Genomic DNA, 26441 nt, shown 5'->3' on the forward strand with positions numbered 1-26441 from the left:
CATATAAATAGTCCACACAATGTCGCAAGGAATACTCTAAATGGAGTGTCATCAAATTCCCCTATATAGAAACAGAGTGTGGCAATATGCCCCCTACATCTTAATAGAGTAAGTCAGTATTCTATGTTTTTTCCTATACAATGTGTTCGTTGAGGAATGACCATGCTGGACAGGGCTTGGAGCCAGGGAAAGAGGAATTGCACCTGCTGGATGGAAAATCTCCCCAAGAAGTACAGTGACTAACCCTACCACTTCTACTGTTTTAAAAGTACAACTAGAATACCGTTTATTCAATAAAGATTACGCAACAATAATTAATATATCGATTGATAGTATTACACGGGAATTTGTATCCCTGCAAACAATATGACTTTAGATTTTCTTGTTATGTCTGTGATAGGCTAACTGCCCTTTAAACTTTTATGTCAGTTAAAATGGGTGCAAAATGTATCTCTTTCTGTTAGAATAACCCTTCTCTAGGTCCTGTAGGGCTATTGATGTGATAAGACTATCTCTGGCAAAAAATAACAAATAAAGACGCATCCGTGATCTTTCTTCTGTTGGACATCCGAAGCATCCCTTATCCGCAAATTTTGATACCTCTGGCTAAAAATGAATCGCAAATAAAATCGCATAGCCCTATGTATCACTTAATCATGTCAGGGGGCGAAAGCTTGAGTACCAAAAAGAGGCATAAATGGCAAGACTTTTGGAGCCACTAGTTTTTCGGACATTCGAAGCGTCTCAAAATCCGCATATTACGACACTTTATAAAACGTTTGTCAGCTCTGATACCATTCCGCCAAGTTTCGAATGAATGCCAAATTGTACAAAAACAAAGTGGTTGAGCTTCATCCCTGTTATTCTTTATGATTAATTGTTTTGAATATTCTTTGAACGGTTGAAATAGCTAGGATATAAACACATCTTCAGAATAAAAATTTTATCAAGGTACTTCCTCTTTTTCAAAAATAATATTCATAGTCTTCAGGCCTAACTTATTTTTAACATCAGAGCCACTATATTTAAGAAACTCATTTACAACCCTATCAGCATGTGGAGCCTTATTATTTTTAATCCTTTTAGTACTTTTGCTAATTCTTCCTTGTAAAACAAATCTGTTGTTTAAATCATTGAAATTATTTTGGCCTTAGGAAAAGCAATGATCCCAGATACCAGCACAGGATGGGATCAACATATCTGCTCAAGTCTATCCCGAAGTGCTTAAGCCAGCTTAGAACCAGGCAGCAAGAAGTCCCTGGAACCTCCAAAATGAATACAGACTTTGTGTAATTCTGGACCCATCTTGGTCACAACATGGTTTTCAGCATTTGGCAATGCTCTTCCATTAAAAAAGTGTAAATCCTGCAAAGACAGTCTCAAGCCTATTATCTCTTACTCATTATATATTCATGCCTACTAATATTGTGCTGTTACAGGGAGGCAACTCACAGTAGGTAAATTAGCTAGGATAAGGTTTTTCAGCCCACAAATCCTGTCAAAATGGACCAAGCCCAGAATAATTTTCAATCAATTAGTATCTCATGCAAATGCCTTGTTGTTTACTTGCCTATAATTTCCTTGAGGGGCACCACTCCTCAATTGGGAATAGAGTTGACTGCATGATTCCCAGTCTTGCAGGGGCTCTTCAAAAGCGTCAAGGCCCTTTGCAAAGGCCATTGTCAAAATATTTGGATCTTATGCCCTGCTGCAGTTGTCCTCCTATAGAGGATCCTCCCATGATGGTTTTCTGCATCATCATGCAATTTAACTCAGTACTGGGAGAAGGTTTGTAACTCATGGGATATGTGGGCCTTGTTGAGTGTACATTTGAATGTCCTTCTCTCTTTTATCTTTTTTTATGGCCCTGGGCAAGGGTGCTCCAGTTTCTATTATGGAACCCCAGGGGCAAGGTCTCCCCTTGGTCTGTGGCTCCTATGGAGGTACCCTATGAATCTGTAAGGCATTCCCCTATCACCACCTGGGGACATCCTGAGTAGTCTGGGGGAGGCCCCGAAAGAGCAGTAAACTCAAAGGCATTTTTTTTTTTTTGGAATAGAGGAAATTACAAAAATATTATTGATGTTATTTTTAGCTTTTTTGTCTTTATCTTTATTATTCTCTCATTTTTGCAATAATTAAGATAATGAATGAATAAAAAGATTTGTTTTTTCTTTTTGTAAATTTTATTCTGTTACAATGGAAGGGTTGTGTAAATCCTCCTCTTGCAAGATTCAATGTAGATTTAATATTTTTATTTCTCAACAAAAATTGTTTATCTCACTTTAGAGGGATTTCAACCACAGTATTCCATTTTGCAAGAGAGCCAAATTTTTCCTTGTTGGAAGAGATTTGGATGACATTTAGAAACAGAGTAATCAAAGAATAGCAAAAATTGAGAAAACCATAAAATTCCCAAGAACCATAAAATCATGCCTGGTAGGCTCTATAAACAAAACTAAACACCTGTATGCTTGTTCAGGTTTTTGCTGGTAAATTTTATGCATAATGCTGGTGTGTCACCTGATGGCTTAAAAATTGAAATAACTAAGTTGGATTTGTATTATCAATGCCAAGATAACACAATAGACACACTGTACTCCATCAACAGACTAAAAAGTCTTGAAACATCTAACATTGAATTTTCTTGAATTTTCTTTTTATTGCCTAATGTTTATAATTGAGATTTCTATTTAGTCACCAAATGTTTATCTAACTTCAATAACCTATCAAAATGGACTCCCAAATCCCAAAAGGTATCCAACAAATATATTTCACAAGTTTTAAGAATGTAACTACACACAGGATGAGCTTCATGCAGAAAATACATAACACCTGTTTTATCAAAATTAAAATACATAGATTTATCAAATGACCACTACAAAAGTTTATCAATGTCTTTTTATAGAAGCAATTGGTATGAATAGCTTTCAGCTTTTCTGTGAAGTTCAACATCATCTATGTAAAGATTAATTAAAAAATTACAAGAACAAGATAGGACCAAGGCGACCACCGTGTAGGACACCACTAACGACTGTAATGGCGAAGAAGCAACATCACTAAAATTAAGAAATGAAAAATGCATGGAAAATATATAATTTCAGCTATATATTTGCACACAAGTTGAGGGTAAAGTAAATAAAAGTTTCAGGAATTACATAATTAAGCATTTTAGGACTTCAAAATTATTATCAAAACCCTTCTAGACAGCCACAACTGTACATTGATACCAAAATGAATTCTATGTTTGGATTCAGCTAGCCCATGATTGCAAACTGCCTTTAGAAAATACTTTTATAACATGTTCATTCTAAAGGTAGCCTATTTCTATTTTTTAGCTGTCTCAATATTGTCTGTTATTTGATGACCTATGTACCAGGAATGGCTCTGCATGATCTTTATGTTTCATGTACATTGAAGATTCAAAATTATCTCAATAGAGCCCTCAACAACCATATCTAGAAATTTCAATTGCTGACTTCAGAGAGTAAAACACACCTTTAAGAAATTCAGTCTTATAAATTTGTAGATGGTGTACTCTTCTCTCATTAGGTTGTTGATGGAGCCTTCAGTATAGTTGACCTACCCATCAAAAAAGTCAGTTTGATCCCTGACTGGAAAAGCTTGCAGATGTGCGGCTAACCCCTTGATCAGTAAGCTTAAAGCAATTGATTTTGAAATTTTAGGCATTTAATAGGCAATTGAAATTCCTGAATCATGTTCAAAACATTTGTTGAACATTTTGCAAATAATTGTTTACTTATTGTGCTTCAGAGCTCAATAAGATACTGTTTGTCTTTTTGCAGGTAGAAAATTCTTGTTATATTTATTGTCAGTATAAGCTAACACTATTTTTGGTTAGTTTCAACACTTGTATATATTTGCAAGAAACCCATTTGACCATTACATTTGCTGGTTAAGTTTTTCCTAAAACTTGTCTTTTACTGTATCAGAGATGGATACAGTAAAGGCACTAGAGTTGTCAAGCTTTAAAAGCCAATGGAATCAATCTGACTATATTGATACTTGCCCTATGTTCCATGGAATTGACAGTGAAAATCCTAATTTAAGAAGGATGAATTGATAAGGAGGGGGGTTGGCTGTAATCTTGGATACCACTACAACAGGAGTGGCTATTATGCTTGGAAAGAGCATTAAATGGAGATATTAATAGTTTATTTCTATTTTTTCTGTTTGACTTCTGTCTTGTAAATAACCATAACAAAAAATTAATGGCAAAGTATGGAAGTTCTAAAGAATTTAGCAAAAAAATATAAAACTCCTAAAAAAAGAAAACTAAGTTGAAAAAGGCTAGCCTTTAAAAATTTATCTAATGGAGTGTTAGTAATAAAAAGGAAGTAAGAATTTGGTATTTTCTGCAAATCGTCTAGAATGCTCCACCAAGACTACTTATTTCAGTAGGGATGCAAACTCATTAATTTACTTTAAAAGATCTTTCTAGACATAATCTATTGTCTGCTCTGGGTATCTTCACCTGATTCAACTATTTTCCAAGTTAGAAAAATGCTTGTAATTTAAAATTTGCAAGTTTTCCTCAATAGCAGACGTTTGTATTGAAATACTTACAAGCAACTACTAACCTTAAATCTCAGTTTTTGTTAAATCACATTGTGAATGGGCATTTAGTAATAAGTTTCTAAGCTGCAACTTGAGCTTAAAATGCTTCTTAGATGATATATAGATAGTTCAATTGTTTATTTTTTGGAATGGATTGTTTCTTGTTTCCCACAAATGAAAGAAAACTGAGAGGTTTTTAACTATGTGGGAGATATATAGCAACATTAATTTTCTTTTTGTTTTCACAAAAAGTGATAAAGAAGATGAAAGGTATCAAACCATTATATGCTTTTTTACGTGCTGGATGTTCTGAGAAGAGTTGGCTAAGGATAGTTTTAGTTACTCTCATGGCATTGATAGGGTTTTCAGTGCTTGGGGAAAATGTCCACTCTCCTCTTCCCCCATCGACGCACCATCGCTACCACTATATAAGTGAAAGAAACATAACTCAGTTTTGGGCACCCTCAGAGGAATGCCCAAGGACAGTTGTCTCCCCTTGTTCTCCCCCCTAGTCCCCTAGCAATACCATTGTTTACTTTTTAGACATCAGATATTATGAAATAATAAACTGCATGGAAGGTATGGCTAGGGTTTTAATGAGAAATTTTTTTAGATTATTAGGCTGTGTTTTATGAATGAGGGATGGCAGGTTGCCAAAAATAATACCATTTGGCCATCAAGCCAGGGCCAAACAAAAGCAGGATGTCCTTAAACTGGTGTGTATATTTGTTTTTCACAGCTTACTTTTTCTAGAAACATAAAACACTGGTAGGCCTTGTCCTGAATTAAATTGGATATTCTGAAAGCTGTTTAACAGGGGTTGCCTTATCATAGCCCTATCTGTCTTCTTCTTTTTGACAAATTCCTTTTTGTACTCAAGTAAATGAATGTTTTTTTTATAAATTTAGATTAATTTTCATTATAAATTTGGGGGTAAATTCAAGTTTAATAATTTCCAGCCTTCACCGTCCCCCCCTCAGATAAGCTCTCTGCTGGCTTCCTTCCTTTATAAATTCTCTGTCTGCCCTTAAAATAATTGTGCTTGAATGTTCTCAGGCCACTCAATGCTTTTAGAGAAATGAAACAAAGCGTGGAAAAATGAATAGTAACAAGGGAAAATGTGGTTTAACTGTAGAAATATAGGTATTTCCAAGCTTTTCCTGTACCTTCAGGGGTGTAGATGTTGAATAATCAAATCAAAATTTAGAATTACAAGGTGTTGCGGAAATACTTGCAGAAATGAAAAATAGCACTGAAGTTAGGATTTTTTATTGACTTTTTGTGTCTACTAAACTGTGAAATGTTTCACATAGCATAGAAGTAAAGATTTTCTATATATTTTCTTGTTGAATATAGTCAGGGAAAATATAAAAGTTCATTAGCTTGTGAATCACACTCATGTATTATGCGGTTATAGTGGTTCTTGGTTGCTTAAATTCATACTGGTGAGGTTCAGTGAGAGGTGTCATCAACCATTATTAATGCCAGACAACATCTAAGATACTGTCCAGTATTTTGGTGCCATTATAGTATTGAGTTCTGACAAGTAGGATATATTTGATTTTTCTTTAAGTACTAGAAGGAATAGTTAGTGGAGTACCTATGCAAACAGTTAAATTCTCACAAAAACTATTGTTGTTTTAATTCTTTCTTGGGTGAGATAAAGGATGTGCATTTATTTTTATAGAATAAATATAAATTAGTCTAGGGGATAACATAATGATGTTCATATTCTACAATAAGTAGATTAATATGGCATCATATCTGTATTAAAGGACATATCATATTCCTGCAAAATTTGTCCAAAGGGACTTGCAGTAAAAATTTGAAAATAGTTACCAAAAACATAGTTCTGTGGCCTTTGTCCCCCCTACCCTGTCCTCGAAATAACTAGCAATATCTTCTTTAATCTAAACAAAACGAATCTTTGTTTAGATGCATCACACATACCTTTCAAATCTATTGTATGGCTCTGAACTCTATATCTAAAATCGAGAAATGCTTACTTTTCACTTATTCTTGTTCAAGATGTAACCATAGTATTTATTAATTAATAATAGTCATTGCTCAGACCTATCCATAGCAGTGAATGTAGTCTGATTCTAGATTATTGAGCTATGCTCAAGTTCATACATTCAGACTTTTTTTCAAAGTTATCTAGTACATCAAAATGCAAGCAGTTCCCAAATGAAGTTTTTACTATATTATTGTAGTAGAAAATAAAAATTTATGTTGCTGCACTATTATAGGAACATGAATGTGTTTAAAGAAGTTCTTACATGCTCTGACAAAGATAAACCGTTTTTAATTGTTGGTGATGGAAACTTTAGCTTTTCAAGAGCAGTAGTGGAAAATTTTGGAATAAAGAATATAATCTCATCAGGATTTCAGTCATTTGATGATTTGTCTGATATGGCAAAGGAAAATGTAAACATTTTAAAGGATGAAGGTAAGTTCTTTTTTATCCCTTGTATGATGGATGCTTCAAATTACACATAAAAAGACACATCATGAAATATTAATTCATGTACATCAAATTATAAAAAGTAGGAGGGGGCAAACAATTTGTTTTTCAAAAACTAGAGTCAGTAAATCTGTCATTCTTTTCAGTTTTCTTGTGGAAATACCAAAAAGTGAAATTTCTCATCGAAAATATCCTTTTAAAGGTATTATCCAAAATTTACGTGGGGAGAAAAAAAATCGAGGAGGTACCTACTCCTCCCCCCTCCCAAATGGTGCCACTGTATAAATTACATTCAAATGGGGGACTTACATAGGACATAGGGGACTTACATAGGAACTATATATATATATATATATATATATATATATATATATATATATATATATATATATATATATATATATATATATATTTAAACTAGATGAGATTTAAACAATCCATTTGTTCAGTTCCATGCTAGAAGCTGTCTCAAGTGATGAGGAAGGTGCTTTCATTAGAATTATAGTTTTTCAAAGCATCAAAGTAGTTTAACTTTTATAACACCAGGTTTGTCCAAGCTCAATGCCCTTTGGAGCCAAAAGGAGTTCAGATAGGTATTTCATAAGACCTTCCCAGGGCAATATTTGTCTCCAGTAGCACTATTTCACAAAAATGTGTTTTTTTTTTCAAAATCTGAAGGGGTAAAAGTGTTTTTTTTATCATAAGAAATACCAAAAAAGGAATTACTCATAAAAAATATGTCCCCCAAGAGTATTTTTCAATATTTCAGTAGGAAGGGGCATTCCCTCTCAATTGAGGCCAATGTTTGCTCTAGATCTAAACCTAAATTTCATTCAGCGAGCTCAACTACTTTCCAAGATAGTAAAAAGGCCATCATCTAGAATTCAAACCAGACTAGTCTAAATTCTTACTTTAATACATCAGTTGAAGGCCAGTAGTAATATTCCAACAAGTAATAAAATCAAATTTAATTTATGTTGACTAAGGCAAATATAAAATAATACATGCAAATTTAATTGATTGCAAAGCTATTACTTTTGCATACTGAACCTATTATTAGGCTATTTATGCAATGTTCTACTTTCCTTTCTGAGCAGAAACTTAGGTCATTTTATATAACAATGAAATTTAAAATTATCGGCTAGTCAACCAGTTACCCTTAACTCTCCAACGGGGCCAATCCTGTTTTTTGTCGTGTACCTAATACTTTCCATGCTGAGAAGTATTTTCAAACCTTCATCTTTTACTTTAAAGTACCCATTTTCATAGTGTAAGACTTCTAGCTCATGATTGTCCATTTTATTGTCTAAATTCTATACAGTTTGATTCCAAGGTGGTGTCCAACGTCCTTCTAATCAGAGTTCAAAGATTTTTTGCTTTTTGCCATAGACTTATAACATCGCCGGTTGCCGTTCTGAGTTTTACTCGAGTGAAAACGCAGATAAGCACAATGGTGAACATGTTGGCCATCATAAACAGATTTTAAGCGAAACGGCGATCAAAAACACAGCTATTTATTCACATGCTTTTGGATAAAAAAAAATTTCTACGGCTATGGGCTCCAGATTATTCTGTTCAGTCATTTTTATGTTTAAGAAAATCTCAACAAGAGACCAAAAAAATATTGCCTTGAAAAATGTACTGGAATGTGCCTAAAATTTTAATTTGGTCCGTCTTTTAATTCTGTTATAAATTTATGTTATTTTAGAGGTTTATTTACAAATTAGTCCGCCCCTATGTTATCAATACCATTGCTGAAACCGTCTGATTTTAATATTGTCAATAATAAAAGCCTTGCTTTAATCAGTTATCATTATTGATATTTGGGCTTGACTTGATTTTGTTGAGAAAATGCTAACAGAAACAACATTTTTGCGTGATAAGTGGACTTATTATCCTGTTGGTCTTTGTTTTACAACTATGACAAACTGTAAAGCAAATTCTGAATGTATCATATTCTAAATGAATCTCATACTTTATTTCATTTCATTGTTGCATGAGAAGCCCTCTGTTTTGACTTTCAGACTTTAAAAACTATTTATGAGCTGAATTGCTGGTTAAGGTAGAGACTGCTATAGGAGTGTCTCAGACATATACATTAACTTTGTATTTTCTTTAGGTATTACTGTCCTCCATGGAATAGATGCCACTGCTTTAAAAAAATACGAGTTTCCTATTTTATCTGGAATTGTTTTCAACTTCCCTCATGTTGGTGGCAAAATGAAGATCCAAAAAAATAGAGAGCTAATTCAATTATTCTTTACTAGTGCAGGAAGTATTCAATCTTCGAAAGATTTCAAAGTATGTGTGTCACTTTGCCAGGGTCAGGGGGGAATACCAGAGGATACAGTCTATAGGACTTGGGAAAATTCATGGAAGATCGTTGAAATGGCTGCTTATGGTGGTTTTATTCTCAAAGAAGTTAAAAAATTTCCAAAAATTGATAGCTACATGGAAACTGGCTACAGAAGTTTGGAAAAGAGATTTCATACTGAAGGATCATCTGTTTATATTTTTGTTGGTGGGGAAAGAGCTAGTTTTCCCATTTATGGAAATAGAGATTGTTTTGTAAGGAGTATACTTTACAATAATTTGTGGACATTGAATGATTCAGTTGTTTGGCAATTTATGAATCACGTTTTTCATATTGCTCAACCAAAAGACTTGAATTTTGAATTTGAGGAGTTGTCTTATAATCCATATGAAATATACATGTGTAATAGCTTTAGTCTTCATTTACAATTAAGACTTGATACAAATTTAAAGGAACCAATTGTTAAGCACTTTGTGAAGCTGAAAAGATGGAATTTCGATAGAATTAAAGCCGTGTTTGATAATTTTGGATACCAAATAACAGAAGTTTTTTCTGACTGTGATACCCACTGCTCGAAGCATACTCTGAGCACTGACAATAACATTGTTGGCTCCGCCTGTGATCAGTGTTGCCAAATCGTTGTTTTTATTGATGCCGCAATTCTTTCTCTAGGAAAAGAAACTGACTGGAGACTGTTATATCATTCGCGTCTTGTGTTTAAACAGAATATGATGCGAATTGTCACTGAATCTTTATATCCCGTTGCATATACGTTTGATATAAGCTTCTGGGATAGCCACATACCATTGAGTCAGAAGCTATTTAAATCTGAGGCATTGTTATTTTTTGCTAATATTCTAAAAGAAGTTCATCTAGTAGATTCATATATTTGTATAAAAACAAATAAGACTAGCAAGTGCTACAGAAATGTATATCAAAGTTTATGGTATGTTTTGTCTAAAGCAGATATTCAAAACTTGCATAGCAATTTTGGGAAACTTTTAGAGGAAAAATATTTTGTTAAAGTTAGGTAAAGTAGATCGGTGTTTCATGTGTCTTTTGTAAATTGAGCCTTGTTCTTGCTGCTTTATTCATTACTGAAGGACACTCATTGAAGTAAATTAAGTTTAGTAATTGTTGGTTCTTGCTGAGACAACAGTTTTTCTTTGTTGAATTTTTGTCTACAGAGCCGAGAGGAAATCTCCCAGGAAAAATATTTGGTCAACATGGTGAGACACTTATTGATCTTTGGGGTGTGGTCTAATATTGATGTCCCTGTAGATAGATGATTCCTATGTATAATCAAATCTTATATTTTTTTGAGCCAAAAGAAAAACATTGGCTCTCTTGGAATGTTTATTTTGTTTTAACTTCTATTGGTAAATTTTTACTTTTTTCCATTTTTAGCTAGGATACAAGTGAACACATCACTCGTTGCCTTTTTCATGCTATTTCCAAATGTAATAATCTCTCCAGGGGAAAATTTTATCTTGACCACTTAAAGGGTCCTAAAAAGTACCTTATTTTTATTAATAGACAAAAAAGTAACCATCACTTAAAAACGGGGTTAAAAAGTGGTTATAACATATTTACATTCCAAAGGAATTGACTTATAACAATCGAATTCCGCGAAGTTTTGAATTTAAAAATGTGATTCTAAAGCTTCAAACGTTTTCCTGAAGTCAGTATAAAAGAGCGTGTTTTCTGCGCGATAAACTTTGCAGTAACCTAAAATTGCAAACAGAAAAAGTAAGCGAAAATTTATAGATTGCTTTCCTAATTTTTCTCAGTTGGATTATTGTGCAATTTATCTTTTTTTTCGTCATTTTTATAGAAGGAAGGCAATCTGTTATTTTTTTATTCACTATGGTTATGTTACCGCAAAATTTATCAAGCAGAAAACCAGCGCTTATATACAGACGTCAGGAAAACATTTGGGATTTTCGAATAACATTTATAAATTTAACTGTTTATCGCATAATATTGTATGCCTTTGGGACGAATCAATGCATTTCGAATATATTACTGTGAAGTAACGGATTTTAAAACTGAATTGTAAGTTTTTAACTAATTTTTAACCTTAAATCATAGTTAAAACTACGGACTAGGTAAAAAATTATTTTCTAGGGCCCCTATAAGGGCTCAAAATGTAATTCGCGTGTATGTCATTGTGTAATATGTTCACTTTCTTCCTAGCTAAGAAAATGAAAAAAAAAATGCCCATCTAATAATCAAGGAGTACTATTGACAGTTAGGTCCATTTATGATCAAACAATTTGTGATTGCGAACTCAATAGTAACCGAAACTCTAAACAAAGGAATTTTGATAGAGATAGATACATAAAAAGAATCATATTTTTATGCTGATTTCAAATATATAAGTTTCACCATGTTTACTGTACTCAATCAAAAGTTACGAGCCTGAGAAAATTTGCCTTATTTTTGAAAAAAGGAAGACCCCCCCTAAAAGTCATAAAATTCTAATGAAAATCACACCATCAGATTCAACGTATCAGAGAACCCTACTGTAGTGGTTTCAAGCTCCTATATTAAAAAATGTGGATTTTTTTGCAAGAAGAAAGAGTACGGATGGATGTTTATTAGTTTGTTTCCAGGGGTGATCGTATCGACCCAGTGGTCCTAGAACATTGCGAGAGGTCTCGTACAAGCAGAAAGTTTAAAGTTCTTGTGGCCGTTTTAAGTGACCAAACAGTCGGAGGACTAGGCCCCCTCCCACACTCATTTTATTTCCGAAGTCACCCGATCAAAATTTCGAGATAGCAATGTTGCTCAGCATAGTCGAAAAATTTAATAAATATGTCTTTGAGGATGACTTAATCCCCCACAGTCCCTGGGGGAAGGGCTGCAAGCTATGAACATTGCCCATTGTTTACATATAGTATTTATTATTGGGAAGTATACAGACACCTTCAGGGGGACTTTTCCTGCTGGGTGGAGGGTCAGGGGAGGAATTTTCATGGAAGGATCATTCCGTGGAGGAACTTTCCTTGGGGAAGGAAATTTTCCATGAAAGGGGTACCGGATTTCCCAGCATTATTTAAAAAACGATTAAAAATTACATTAAAAAAGTTTTTCAATTGAAAGTAAGTAGCAACATTAAAGCATAAAACGAACAGAAATTATTACGTATATGAGAGGATTGAGAGGATTCGTCTCATAAATAAGGGGATTCATAAACTTATTTTTGGTACTTTCAAAACAGCCATTTATTCTAATTAAACGACTTCTGTGATTCGGGGGCCATTCTTAAAGAATTGGAACTAAATTCAAACTTCAGCGTAAAGAGCGATAAAAAAATTTATTTAAAGCTAAAGTAGCTATTATTTAAGTCGTACTTAAGACTGGAGTAGCTAGGAAAAGAGTTGAAACGCTAGGAAGTTAAATACACTCACTGAGGAATCTTTACGTGAAACGTTTATGTTACATAATCTTTAACTAAAAAAAACTTTAATAAATCAAAACAATAATGTCAAAAATAATGAATGTTACTTACATGGCATAGATCTTCAGCAATGGATAGTTCACAGTCAAGAGTTTTACTGTTTTTGGGAATCGTTGTTGTTCGATTGTAGTAGTACTAGTTATAATATTTTTTGCCTTACAGAGTTCATTCTTTTGGGAGATGATTGTTCTTCATTAGTAGAAGTGTTCTAAAGAAAAAATTATTGTTAAAATAAAATATACCTTATATCACAGTTAAAAGTTGGAAGACCATTTGTAAATCCTTAATTATCTCATTAATTACCAATGCCAATGACTCAAATCTTTTGTTTGTGTTTTGGAAGTCGTTTTTTGGGCAATAATTCAAACTTTAGCGTAAAAAGTAAGGTATTGAGGAGGATCAACCCCTTCATATGAAATAATTTCTGTTTATTTTAAGTTTTAATGTTGTTCCTTACTTTCAGTTGAAAAAAACTAGGATCGTTTTTCAAATAATGCCAGGAAATTCGCCTCCCCATTCCATGAAAAGTTCCTCCATGGAAAGCTCCTCACGGAAAATTTCCTGTGGACACTTAGTCCTGAAAATTCTCCTTAGCCTGCTTTAATTTGAAAAAGACATGTTTTGAATTTAATTTCTGATCGTTTTCAAATTATTCCAGACCCCCCCCCCCCCTCTCTGTGGAAAATTTCCCCAAAAATCAATCTCACTATGGAAAGTGTCTCCCGCGGGAAATTCCCCCATGGATAATGTTGTCGATGGAAAATTATTCTCTCCGTGGGGAAATCCCCCAGTCAATTCCAACCCCTCTGAAACTTCCGGCAGAATATCTCACATGTAATTTGAGCCGTCAAAGAGAAAGTAAGACATATAGGAAAGAAAAGAGAATTTCATATAAAAGTGAGAGAATTTCATATCGGAATTCAGGCAAATTCCCCCATTTAAAATGTCCCCTAGAAATCATCCCCGCAAACTTCCCTCCTCATAGAAAATTCTTCCCCCCCCCCCCGAATCAAGTCTGTAAATATCCCAATAATAATTTCTTTATGAAAACAATGGTCAAATTTCATAGTTTACTGCCCTTTCCCCAGGGGCTGTGTGGGGGGGGGGTCCTGTCTTCTCAAGAGGTATAATTACTTGACATTTCAACTATGCTGAGCAAAATAGCCATCTCAAATTTTTATCGGATGACAGGGAAAATAGGGTTGTTAGAGGGGGGCTAGTTGTCCTCATATATTTTGGTCTCTTAAAAGGACACTAAGAGATGTAATTTCTGCTTGAACAAGCCCTCTTTCAATCCTCTAGAACCATTAGTTCGATATGGTCACCCCTAGAAAAAATAAATGCTCATTCGTGATTTTTCCTCTGGAAAAAATACACATTCTTACAGATAGGAGCTTGAAACCTGTGTAGCAGGGCTATCCGATACGCTGAATCTGATGGTGCGATTTTCATGAAGATTCATTGACCTTTTGGAGGTGTTCCCTCCATTTTTTGAAAATCAGGCAAATTTTCTCAGGCTCGTAGTTTATCATGGGTATGATAAATTATCGTAAACTTAATGAATTTTATATATTTGAAATAATCATGAAAAACCAATTCTTTTGATTCATCTGTCTACTGTTATCAAGACTCCGTTTTAAGAGTTTCGATTACTATTTGGCCGAGTCGTTCCTTACTCACAGTTTGTTACCACAAATTGTTTTAAGCCGAAGTTTCTGCGCATATCAATTCTAATAAAACAAAATAACGGGATTATAAGACAATCTGTTATTGAGAATGATGCATAGGAAATAAACACATCCATTTCTTGGTCCACTAAGCTAACATTCGAATTGTTCAAAGGAGTATTTATGTGCTTTTTAAACAAAACTACTGTTTTTCATCTTCTCCAGATTATTCATTTTTTAATCACATCTTTTCTAATCAGGATTGTTGGGGTTTTTATTTTATTGCTATCATTGGAAATAGATGTCATCTCAACTGTTAGCCGGTATATTATGAACTCTTTATTAATTCGTAAAACCTTTGGGTTTTAACCTAACCTAAATCTAAGATCAAATTCCAAAGGTAACTGGGGTTGATTGAAGTTTTCTTAAGCGTGACTGAGGCTGATCAAACGCTTTGAGAGATGATTAACGAAATCAACTTTCTTTTTTCTTTCTTTAAGAGCGCGCGAATTTTTCGTCTGTTGTCATTTAAAAGGTTAGGGCATTTGTATACATCTCACACGCACTCAAGAAAGAAAGTTAGGTTAATCGTAATAAAATATACAAAAATATAAGAAAATGTTATACTTCAGTAACAAAATTATGGAAACTACAACAAAGAATTATGGAAAGCAGGCCGCCCAAAACACATTATACTAAATACCTAACGTTATCGTTGCCATATATTAAATAATTAATTAAAATTTATATGCATAGTAGTTTATTTCACGAAAAAACATAAGCTAATTATAACCGAATATGAGAGAAAAACCGGTTTTACTCTGATCAAACAAAGCAAACTTATTGAGTGTGTTCGGAAAAATACACAAGTACCAAGGTTAGTCGTAGGCGAAGATTAGTCTTTTTTATGCCTGCAGAAGATTTTGTAATGTGAATTTCAGAGTAACGCAGTGTTTTTTTTTTTTTATTTTGCGAATTTAAGAGTATTAATTTTATAATTGTAAGGTTTTTTAGAGAAATATACTTATATAAATAAAAAAATTATTTAGACTTTGTTGTTGTTTAGCTTCGAATAGAAAAATATCCGCCAGTTTATTCCAATATCAACGTTAGCTCAGGATGGATTTCCTGAAATTTATACGAATATTCCTAGCTTGGTTGTTTGATTTTAAAGTGGAAAAATTATTTTTCTGTTTAATGTTAAATATTTTAGGTGACCTAAGAGTAAAGTGTGGCAGTAAATACAATGTAGGTATGTAAATGTCTTTATTAATAAAAATATATATAAATCAAACTGTTTTCTTGTTATTGACTAGAATATGTTGTAATCAGAACTTCGTTTTTTAAGAGTTAGAGGTGGGCCAGCCACATATTGTCAAGGTGGCGTGAATATGCATAGTTTTGGTTCAAAGCAACGCGGTATTTTCATTGAAAGCTCTCAGAAATAGTTCTTAATAAGGCTTAAATTTACCTCTAATAACAACCACCCCCTCTGGAATTGGTTGCTAGGCTTTCTTAGCTTCCCCCGTCTTTTTTTAATTCACGCTTATTTTGCTCATATTTTTATCCTTTATCAGGTTTTTTCATGTTTTGTTTTTTTGCTTATTGAGTTTTAACTGCTTTTCTGTGTTTTGATGATGCTTTGTAAAATTTTAAGTACAAAAGTTGGTATCCTTTAGATTTAATGATCCAGGATTAAACTTAATATTTCATTAATGCAATTTATGCATCTTGTAGCTAATGCGCATAGGTGTGCTCATTCAAGAATACCGTGAATATAGGTATAAAATTCTGTGTAGTAAAGAGGAAAAGGAAAAACTTCCGATCATGTATGAAGTTGTAGCATATTCTAACCATAATGGTACTCTCGCTTTTATTCTATCTCTGATAGCAAAATTATCTGATAATATCCTCTAAAGCATAACTTAACAAGCAGTTACATATCAAATGTAAGCACTTTCTAGTAATCGATTTTCCCCTGCATGTCAGTTATTGCAGCCATATGGGAAGACGTGATCAAGAGTTTAAACATTCTGGTAAGCGGCACATGGGAATTTTTCGCATGTGGAATTGGTTATCTCGTAGAACCTATTTCCCATATTTCCCAAATCAAAGTATTAGAAAGGTTTTCATATTCCAGCTGTCTAGGGTGTAGCTCCATTAGATGGGAATGACCCTTTTCATTCCTAATGTGGACATACCTATTGCCCAAAAAGCGCGTCTCAAGAATTAATTTGGGTATTAAGTTGGAACTTTCAGAGAATGCTTAAAGGGAAAGATCGTCAAAAGGCAATAGGCATTAGGTGCACACTAGTGCTAATGCTACTGTTACTGATAGATTTAGTCTACTACTACTACTGCTACTTCCATTGCAACTACTTGTAAGGCTAAGAGCATTGAGATATGAAATTCAAGAAGTGTATGAAAATACAGGTTATCAAAAAAACATATCGATAACGTCATAGCAGTGGCTAATTGTATTAATTTGAAACTTCAAGGACGTGATGAGAGGTATGTTCTACTGACCAAGAGGCAATATGTTGATACTACTGCTGTTGCTAGTACTACCGCAATTACTATTAATACTATTACTAATAATAATAATACTACTGCTATGAGTAATATTACAACTATGCCTAAGGATATGAAGGTGAAATTCTCAAAGAATTTTGAGGGGGGAAGTTGCACTGAATCAGAACACGCCGTCTGTATGCTGGTTGTCAAAAGGGTTTTAAAGTAATATCTTAGGAGCAGTTTAGTGTGTGAAGCTGAAACTAACAGGGCTTGATTTGAGGCATGTTGAACTAACCAGAAGAAAATATTTGCATTATAATGCTACTGCTTTTGCTAATGCTACTACTACTGTTACTATTATTACTACTACTGCAACAAAAGCCTAGGCTACTACTATTTGTTCTACTACCACCACTGCTCGTATTAAAACTAAGGTATTAAGGCACAAATTTCGGGATTTATAGAAACTGCATGGAACTAAATCAGAACACACTATGCCCACACAGGGTGTCAAGCGGCCGTATCAAAAATGCTTCAGGAATAGTTGATGGTATAAAGCTGAAACTTTCAGCTTGTATTGAAGGGGCTACGCACATACTGCTACTAATGCTGCTACAACTATTCCTGCTACGCAAGATAAGAGTATTACGGTGAATCTTTTAAAGAATATTTAGGCGGATGTTTTAAGTCAAAGCCAACCATGAGCATGTGGACTTTCGAAAAGGTGACAAAGCAATATCTCACAAACAACTTATATTATTAAATTACGCCTTTAAGGTTAAGCTTTGGGGGATTTTGAACTTTAAATCATAATACTTATGTGATGTCATTAAAATTAGAAATATGGCGTCATTTAAATGAAAAGTGTTAAATCCAAAATTAAGGCTCTAAATGAATTTTCTCAAACCCGTGACCTATCTGGATTCTTTTTTCAGGCTAAGAAATTTCAGGGTGTCAATTTAAAAAAAAATATATGGAGCTTTTTTAAAGGCAAAAATTTATAAGTTTTAAGCCATTCAAATTTATAGCTATAAGATATACTTGGAGAATGAATGTGTTTGATTCACCAATGTTTGGAGGAAAATGTTGGAATTCTAGTAAATAATAAGTAGGGAAATAAAACACTTGCAATTGCATACTGCAGTTAAACAGTTGGATTATAACTCTAATAGCTTTTTGTAAAATGTTATCTTGTTTGCTGTGATGGATGACCTATATGTTTTTCTAGGACAATGAATGGATTATAACGAATGTGTTTCCAAAATTAAAGCTCTAAACGAATTTTCTCAAGCTCCTGACCTATCTGGAGTACCTTCTCAGGCTAGGAAATTTCAGGGTGTCAATTTAAAAAAAAAAAACATATATGGAGCTGTTTTAAAATAAAAAAATTATAAATAAATATATTATAGTTGCTCGTTTAAAGGTATAAGATATGCATGGAGAATGAATGTGCTTGATTCACCCATGTTTGGAGAAAAATTTTGGAATTCAAGTAGATAGTAAGTAGGTAAATGAAACACTTGCAATTGCATACTGCAGTTAAACAGTTGGGATTATAACTCTAATAGTTTTTTGTAAAATGTTATCTTGTTTGCTGTGATGGATGACCTATATGTTCTTCTAGGACAATGAATGGATTATAACGAATGTGTTTCCAAAATTAAAGCTCTAAACGAATTTTCTCAAGCTCCTGACCTATCTGGAGTACCTTCTCAGGCTAGGAAATTTCAGGGTGTCAATTTAAAAAAAAAACATATATGGAGCAATTTTAAAGGAAAAAATTATAAATAAATATATTATAGTTGCTCGTTTAAAGCTATAAGATATACATGGAGAATGGATGTTCTTGATTCACCCATGTTTGGAGAAAAATTTTGGAATTCAAGTAGATAGTAAGTAGGTAAATGAAACACTTGCAATTGCATACTGCACTTAAACAGTTGTGGGTATAACTCTTATAGGTTTTTTTGTAAAATGTTATTATGTTTGAATTTGTTTATGACGCTATACGTTTTTCTAGGACAATGAATGGATTAAAACGGGCGAGGTTTCCCTCAGCTTTCTCGCTGTGTAAACTAGCCTCTGTAACTGATGTGTCCACCCGCGAGCGATGTGCATATCTAATTAGATCCATGGCTTCAGCAAATAAGATGGTGCAAATTTGGCAAGGAAGTAATGATAAAACCACAGACTATGCCCCAAGAGCTCTTCGCCGCATTAAGGGGAAATCTAACTTGACTAAGGTTTTCTCAAAGTTTTATTTTATTGGTTTTTCCATGCTGATGTTGTATTAAAATTCTATTAGCTCTCCATATTTATATGTTGAAACAAAACGTACCAAAGAATATCAGTTAGATTTTCTTAAAACCTCAAAAACACAAAGCTGTTTCAGATTGATCTCTGCAATCGAGATACACAACAACTCTGGACAATGTCAGCTCAAGCTATTGATAAATTGGGCTTTTGCTCGGGGTCCCAGGAGCTTGGGGTCAAGGAACCCCATATTTCATACTGTATAACAGTTCGGTATTTCTTTTGCTGATATTTTTCGAAGATTTTTTTGGCCGAGATTCTTTGTTAAGTTTCTGGAGTTTTTTTTTTTTTTTTTTTTTTTTTTTTTTTTTTTTTTTTTTTTTTTTTTTTTTTGAAGGAAATGACTAAAGGGAGAGACAACAGAAATTGATCATGATTTACAAATACAATTTCGTCAAGGTTTGACGAGCGGAAATATCTAAACTAAAACTACTACTAATGCTACTACTAGCAACTTATTACAGCACTAAGCCGACTCAGACCAGCACAGCTCTACACGGTCCTCTTTTATCAAAATCTATTCTACACTTCACTCCAAGTTTTACCCTAACAAAAGCAAGGCTAAGGCCTTTATTTTCATGAGACTATCGTAGAAGTCCTCAAAAGGGTTTAAAGCCAATATCAAATAATTAACCGGTTTTACTCTTCCTGCAGTGTGCCGTATTCAGGATTTTTGTTCGGGAAGGTTTATGTTTGTTCGAAGGGTGGGGGAGGGATACAAAAAAAGCTTTGAAAAACGCAACCAATATTTGTCTGTAGATGTTTTTGTTACTTTTTTACAAGTCTGAAAAATTTGGGGGGAGGATTAACCTAAAGACAATTTTATATGTTCTTTGGACTAATTTGAGCAAAATGGCTAATCTCTGTTTGGCTAATCTTTAATGTTTTTAATGAAAAGAGAGGTAGTCGGGAAGTTCGACTAGTTGTCCTTCATCAGTTTTGACTCTTAAAAGGGAACTAGAAACGTGTTTGAGGGGGGCGGATGGTAGCTGCCACTCACTCACTGATCCTCTTAAAAAAGCTCACCGATCACTATTACACTCAAAAAGGGTACTAGAACTTCTGATTGCCAATCCATTGAACCACCTCCGAAATTTATACGACCACCCCTTTTTTTAAATCTTCATTGCCCCTAGAGCATAACTTACAACCCATGCCCTGAGGCCTCTGTGGGGGGGGGGGGGGTCATTTTCAAGAATATAGTTTCTGGTCCTTTTCAACTACGCTGAACAAAATGGCTTTCTCAAAATTTTAATTGGATATATTAGGGAAATGATGGGCACTGGGGAGGCCCTCCAGCCACTTTCGACAATTAAAAAGGGTGCTTTCCTTTTCAATTTCCATTCGAATGAGCCCTTTTTGAAGTTTCTCTGACAATTCTTTCTATACGACGTGCCCTGGTCTAAAAAAAAAAAAAAAAAAAAAAAAAAAAAAAAAAAAAAAAAAAAAAAAAAAAAAAAAAAAAAAAAAAAAAATTAATAATACATTGTGCCAACATAGTTCTTTACTTAGGCAGTGCTAATGCGCTTCCTTTCATGCCGTTTTTAGGCTAAGTACTTCATTAGAGAATTGAGTTGTTTTCTTTTTGTCTTTTTTACTGTTGACAGCTTGAAAAACAAGACTTTTCAGTCTTCCAAGCAAATGAAAACTATGGAACATGTTCTCTCTTATGAAATATATTCTGTATTCCATATGTGCTATCGATTATATTTTCTGTTAATCTCTGATGTTGATAGAAACATTCAAGTATTAATTTTTGTTTTTAAATACACTATTTCAGGTGAAGCCAGTCATAGATTTTCGGAGAATTTCGGTGCAAGCTGGAAAAGGAGGTGATGGTGCCATCTCTCTTTTAAGACTTGGCATACATGACAAGGCTGGACCAGATGGAGCAGATGGTGGGTCTGGAGGCCATGTCGTTTTCAGGGTTCGTTAAAGATTTCTAATGTTGTATTTTTAGGCTTATGTTATCATAAACTTTACATTTTTTCACTTGGCGCCTTTTGATGCACTGCAGCCGAGTCATTATGGTCATCACTTACCCTTATAGTAATGTTAACCATCTAGGAGAAGAAGAAAACTAATTTTATATCTTACGAATGCAAAAAGTTGCAAAAAATACATAAGTCGGAGTCAATATATCCTGCAAAGGATAGGGAAGGTAGAATTCAATATATCCCAGAAGTGATAGGGAAGTTAGGACTTATAGTTATAAAAATTATATTTCATGATACTTCAATTATTTTCTTGGTTTGAGATTAAGTTGGCTAATGATTATTGTCGGGTATCCAATCGAAATATTATACTTTTTCCTCCCCACTGTCTTAAAAACGTTTCCCTATTTCTTTGTTCTTTTTTTATCTTCTACTGCTTCAGGAAAGAAATGGTTTGTGTGAATGTACGTAAATTCATGTAGAATGTACAGAAAGCAATGAGATCATGGGGAATCAGTTTCCCTATTTCCAACTTATATATGGTATGGGTGTTGATGTATCTGTATCTGTACTTGTAAGCGGTACAATGAGCATTCTTTTTGTCTAATATCGATCTGAAGGACCGAAGGGGACCGAAATACGTAGTGCAACGAAATACCTAATACCCAAATATGACGGACCGAAATAGAGAATCCGTTTCCCTATATCCAACTTATATATGATATGGGTGTTGGTGTATCTGTATCTATACTTCTAAGCAGTATATTCGGTATATTAAGCGGTAAAATTTTCGAGTTTTTTTGGGGAGGGGGAGCGAACTAAATCACAACGCGTCGTCTGTATAAAGGTTTCACAAAAGGGATTAACAGCCATATCTTATGAACAGTTTAGTGTGTAAAGTTGGGACCAACAGGGCTCGCAGTGGGAAATATTGAACTAACCAAAAGAAAATATTTCCATTCTATTGCTGCTGCTTCTACTCATGCTACTACTACCACTATTACTTTTTCTGCTGCAACTACTGCCACTAAAGATGCGACTACTACTATGATTTCTACTGCTATTACTACTACTACTGCTGCTACTAAAACTAAGGCTATTAAGGTGAAAAATTAGGGAAATATTGAAACTACATGGAATTAAATCGAAACACACAATGCCCACACAGGATGTTAAAAGGATGTATCAGTTGTATTTCAGCCAGAAGGTATATGAGCATTCTTTTTGTTTAATATCGATCTGACGGACCTAAGAAAAATGTGAATAATTTCGACCCATTACCCATTATTATGGTAATTACGATAATTACGGCTATTATGGTAATTAGTTGCTAATATGGCATCTCTGCAAATTATATATGGATATACAACCTAGAAATGGAGAAGGGGGGATGTAAGGGTAGGGGTATCTGCCTTTCCTAAGGGTGGTCCAAAGGTCAAATATGATGACCTACAGTTTTCTTTTTGTGTAACGTCAAAAATCTTCCAAAACGTTTGTCAAATTTGAAAACTGTATTGACTGCTCAAAGTTGAAACCGTGCAGATACAGCCTATAAGTTAATAAGCTATTGATTCAGAACAAAATGATATTATTGACTTTTTTCATCAAACATTTAATTGCAATAGAGAAACGGAATTCCTTTGATATACGAGATAGAAATAAAAATGTGTATAGAAAAATGGCTAAATTGATTACTGCATAATTAATTTTAACTTATGTCCTTCGCCCAAATAAACCCAAACAACTAACGATAACTGACAATTATCATTAAATTTTGTCTGTTGCATAGCACGATTTTTGTTAATGTATCAACAGACGAGAGTAGTCAGAGCAATAGTCTCAGTTGCATCACAGATCACACATATGTAAGATAAAGATCACTGCATATGTAATGCACTAAACATTTTTCGTTACGCTTGCGCGAAGAGGTGGAGTCATGAAGAGAGGTCTAGACTGATATTTGTCGAAAATCTTTATTGGAGAGTCTAGGACTTTTCGCTGCTGTTCATAATACTTATACTGTGGGCAACGCTGACTAAATCCAAGGATAAAAAAAAGGTATTTTGGGCATTTTCGGTGAATGTTGACATTCACCAATTTCGGATATTTGCGAAAACAACGTTTTATGAAATCTCTGGGTGTAAAAATTAAAAATAAAATACAAGATTTTAAAGGAGTATTAGACTGGCAAATGCAATATGGTAATTGAATGAAGTATAAAAGAAAAGCAAAGAAACTTTTCTTTTTTCTCATGAAAAATTAACAAGTTTTTAAAATTCAAAAAGCAGAAACAGTTCTAAATAACAGAAAAACACTGAAATAGATTTAGAAACGTCTTTAATAATTTATAAGAACAGACTTAAAGGCTACAAATACTTTTATGTTTTTGATTTCAATTAAAATTAGTCCCTCTATTAATTAAAAAGAATTAGAGATAACTTTTGTGTCTACTTCATGGCCTCAGTTGATTAACCAAATTAAGTCCCTTGCTTTTCCCAACTTATACAGAAATTAGACTAAAATAAATGAATTATTTGAAGACGATCATGGAATTTAGTTTCCGTCTTCATTCATTCTATATAGTTACAAAATATTGGTTTAAAAATTTTTTAATATTGATTTTCATTCTTTTCTCATTAATTAAAAGAAATTCTAAAAAGAAGTTTTGAAGAAAAGTAAAGAGCCATATTAAACTTAAGATCAGCAGAAATAAACTCTCATAATAATTCAAACTCAAAACGACCAAAAACTATAATAAAGAATAAATGAAACTCAAAACGAACAGAAATTAAATAAACAATCATAGCAAAGAAACGTATAGCAGATACAATATAAATGAATAAATAAGCTTTAAAGGAGATAATAGTTATTAGACGCTATTGACTAGTTCGAACAAGATGGCTCTTAAAAAATTTTGATGAGATATCTTTGGAAGGAGGGTAACTAAAATCAAAATGGGAGGCGGATTCGCTACTCTCCAGCCACTTTTTACATTTTTCTCAACATACTCAGAAAGTTTAATCTTAATACCCGCAGCTGTTATTGTGATATTGAGATACACCTTTTTGATAAACAGGATACACATAGTATCTTTAGATTTAGTTTAACATCCCCCAAAGTTTCACTTCACCACCCTTAGTATTTTCAAACACACCTAGAATAACAAATCCGCCTTTCTCATGATAATAATTCTGGCATACAAAAAAAGGGTGAATTACACAAAGTACGATCCTTGCCCTGAGGGCTGTGGGAAGAATTGCATCCCCGGAGGCAAGGCTACTAGACTTTTTGATTGTTTTGAACTAAATCGCTTTTTAAATTTTTGATCAGTGATGAGGCAAGGGAGCATGTAAAAAGGACAAGGGGACATTTACCCTTCAATAGCTCTTCAACATCCCCTGAAATTTTCCACTTAATAGTCTCAACTGTTCCTTAGATATTGATGGTACGTCTTTCTGACAATCAGCACGCACACAATGTGTTTTACTCTGTTCCGCATCCCTCTCCAAAGGCAGTTATGTCATCCCCATAGGCATAGTTATTTGAGCTTTTGACTAGTTCGGACATCATGTCTGTTACATAATTTTGTTCCAATATTTTTGGAGGGATTTCAATTAAAAAGGTATGGGAGAGGGTTGGTTGCCCTCAAATCACTTTTCAAAATCACACTAGCATGCCTCAAAAATTTTAACTCAATACCCTGAGCTGTTCTTAAAATATTGCAGATCCTTCTTTTTGATAAACTGGGTGCTCTTTGGTTTAGTATTACATGACCCTCAAGATTTTGTAAGGATACACCTTATTGCCCGTAATATTTTCCCTTTTCCGAATGCCCATCCTGCATGTAAACAGTGGGCAAATTGGATAATTTACAATCCTTACCCTGGGACTATGGGGGCATGGCATTCCTGGAAGTATAGCTATTAAACCTTTTGACTAGTTTGAACAAAACATAATTCCGAAATTTCAATTATTGGGGATTAGTTAGGGCACGTAAAAAGAGCGGGGGTGGGGAGCTGGTTACCCTAAAATCTCTCATCAGCATCTTCTTAACATACCTTGAAATTTCCAACTTAATATCCTCAATCGCTCTTTAGATATTACTGATACTACCTTTTCAAAACCAGAAAGCACATAGAGTGTCTTGATTGTGTTTGACATCCCTTTTAACATTTTCTTAAAATTTTACCTTAATACCCTAACCCTTTTGGAGACTCAGGATCAAATATGCCCTCTTTTCTAGTAAAAATCCTTATATGTTAGCATCTGGAAAATTGCAAGACTTATAGCCCTTACTGGGAGGCTGGGAGAGGTTTGTTAACCTTGGAGGCATAGTTATTTTTCTTTTGAACTATTTTGAACAAAATGGCTGTCTCAAAATTTTGATCTAATGCTTTTGGTGGAAAAGGGGCGTAGGAGGTGGGCTGGTTGTCCTTTGATCGCTCTTGACTCTTAGCAAGGGCACTAAAACTTACGATTTCCAATCAAAGTTAATGCGACGACCCCTCCCATAAAAACCTTATATATTAATAATAAGCAATTTGCATAGCTTACAACCCTTACCCTGGGGTGGAGGGGTGTCAACCCCGTAATCATATTTATTTGTTCTTTTGACTATTTTCAACGAAATGGCTATCTCAAAATTTTGACCAGATGTATTTGGGGGAAAAGAGCGTGGAAGGGCTGGTTTCTCTTTGATCACCATGGACTCTTAAAAAAGGAGCTGGAACTTTCGATTTCCAATTGAAGGAGCCCCTTCCAAAGTTAATATGGCCACCCTTTCCATAAAAACTTTATATGTTAACAATGAGCAACTACCATAATTTATATCACTCGCCCAGAGGGCTGGGGAGGGATCAAAGCTTGGATCATAGTTATTTAACCTTTTGACTGTTTTGAACAAAATGCTATCTCAATTATTGATCGGAAGTATTTGGTGGGAAAAGGGCGTGGGGTGACTGCCCTCTGATCTCTTTCTATTCTTAATAAAGGAACTAGAAATATCAATTCCCAATCGAATGAGCCCCTCCAAAGTTTATACAACCACGACTTCCATAAATACCCTTATATGTTAACAATGGACAACTAGCATAACTTATAGCCCTAGACCCAATAGCTGAGGGATTTATTAAAGATGGAACCATTGTTATTTGTCCTTCAGACTATTTTCAACAAAAAAACTATATCAAAATTT

The 26441-nt window shown here is 34.0% G+C and overlaps 1 protein-coding gene across 2 annotated transcripts in view; it reads left to right on the forward strand.

Moving 5' to 3' along the window:
- Positions 1 to 792: 792 nt before the first annotated feature.
- LOC136028066 (GTPase Obg-like) overlaps positions 793 to 26441 on the forward strand; it is a gene marked incomplete in the record, with an annotated part of 43678 nt that continues 18029 nt past the window's right edge. Inside the window, 5 exon segments of one of the 2 annotated variants that reach the window (XM_065705669.1) lie at positions 793 to 951; positions 6828 to 7027; positions 9162 to 11411; positions 19021 to 19243; positions 21094 to 21240. In XM_065705669.1, the coding sequence (XP_065561741.1) occupies positions 11344 to 11411; positions 19021 to 19243; positions 21094 to 21240 (438 nt within the window). 2 annotated transcript variants of the gene reach the window in all.

The sequence above is a fragment of the Artemia franciscana genome, chromosome 6 (genome assembly GCF_032884065.1).
Source record: "Artemia franciscana chromosome 6, ASM3288406v1, whole genome shotgun sequence".
Classification (NCBI taxonomy): Eukaryota; Metazoa; Arthropoda; class Branchiopoda; order Anostraca; family Artemiidae; genus Artemia; species Artemia franciscana.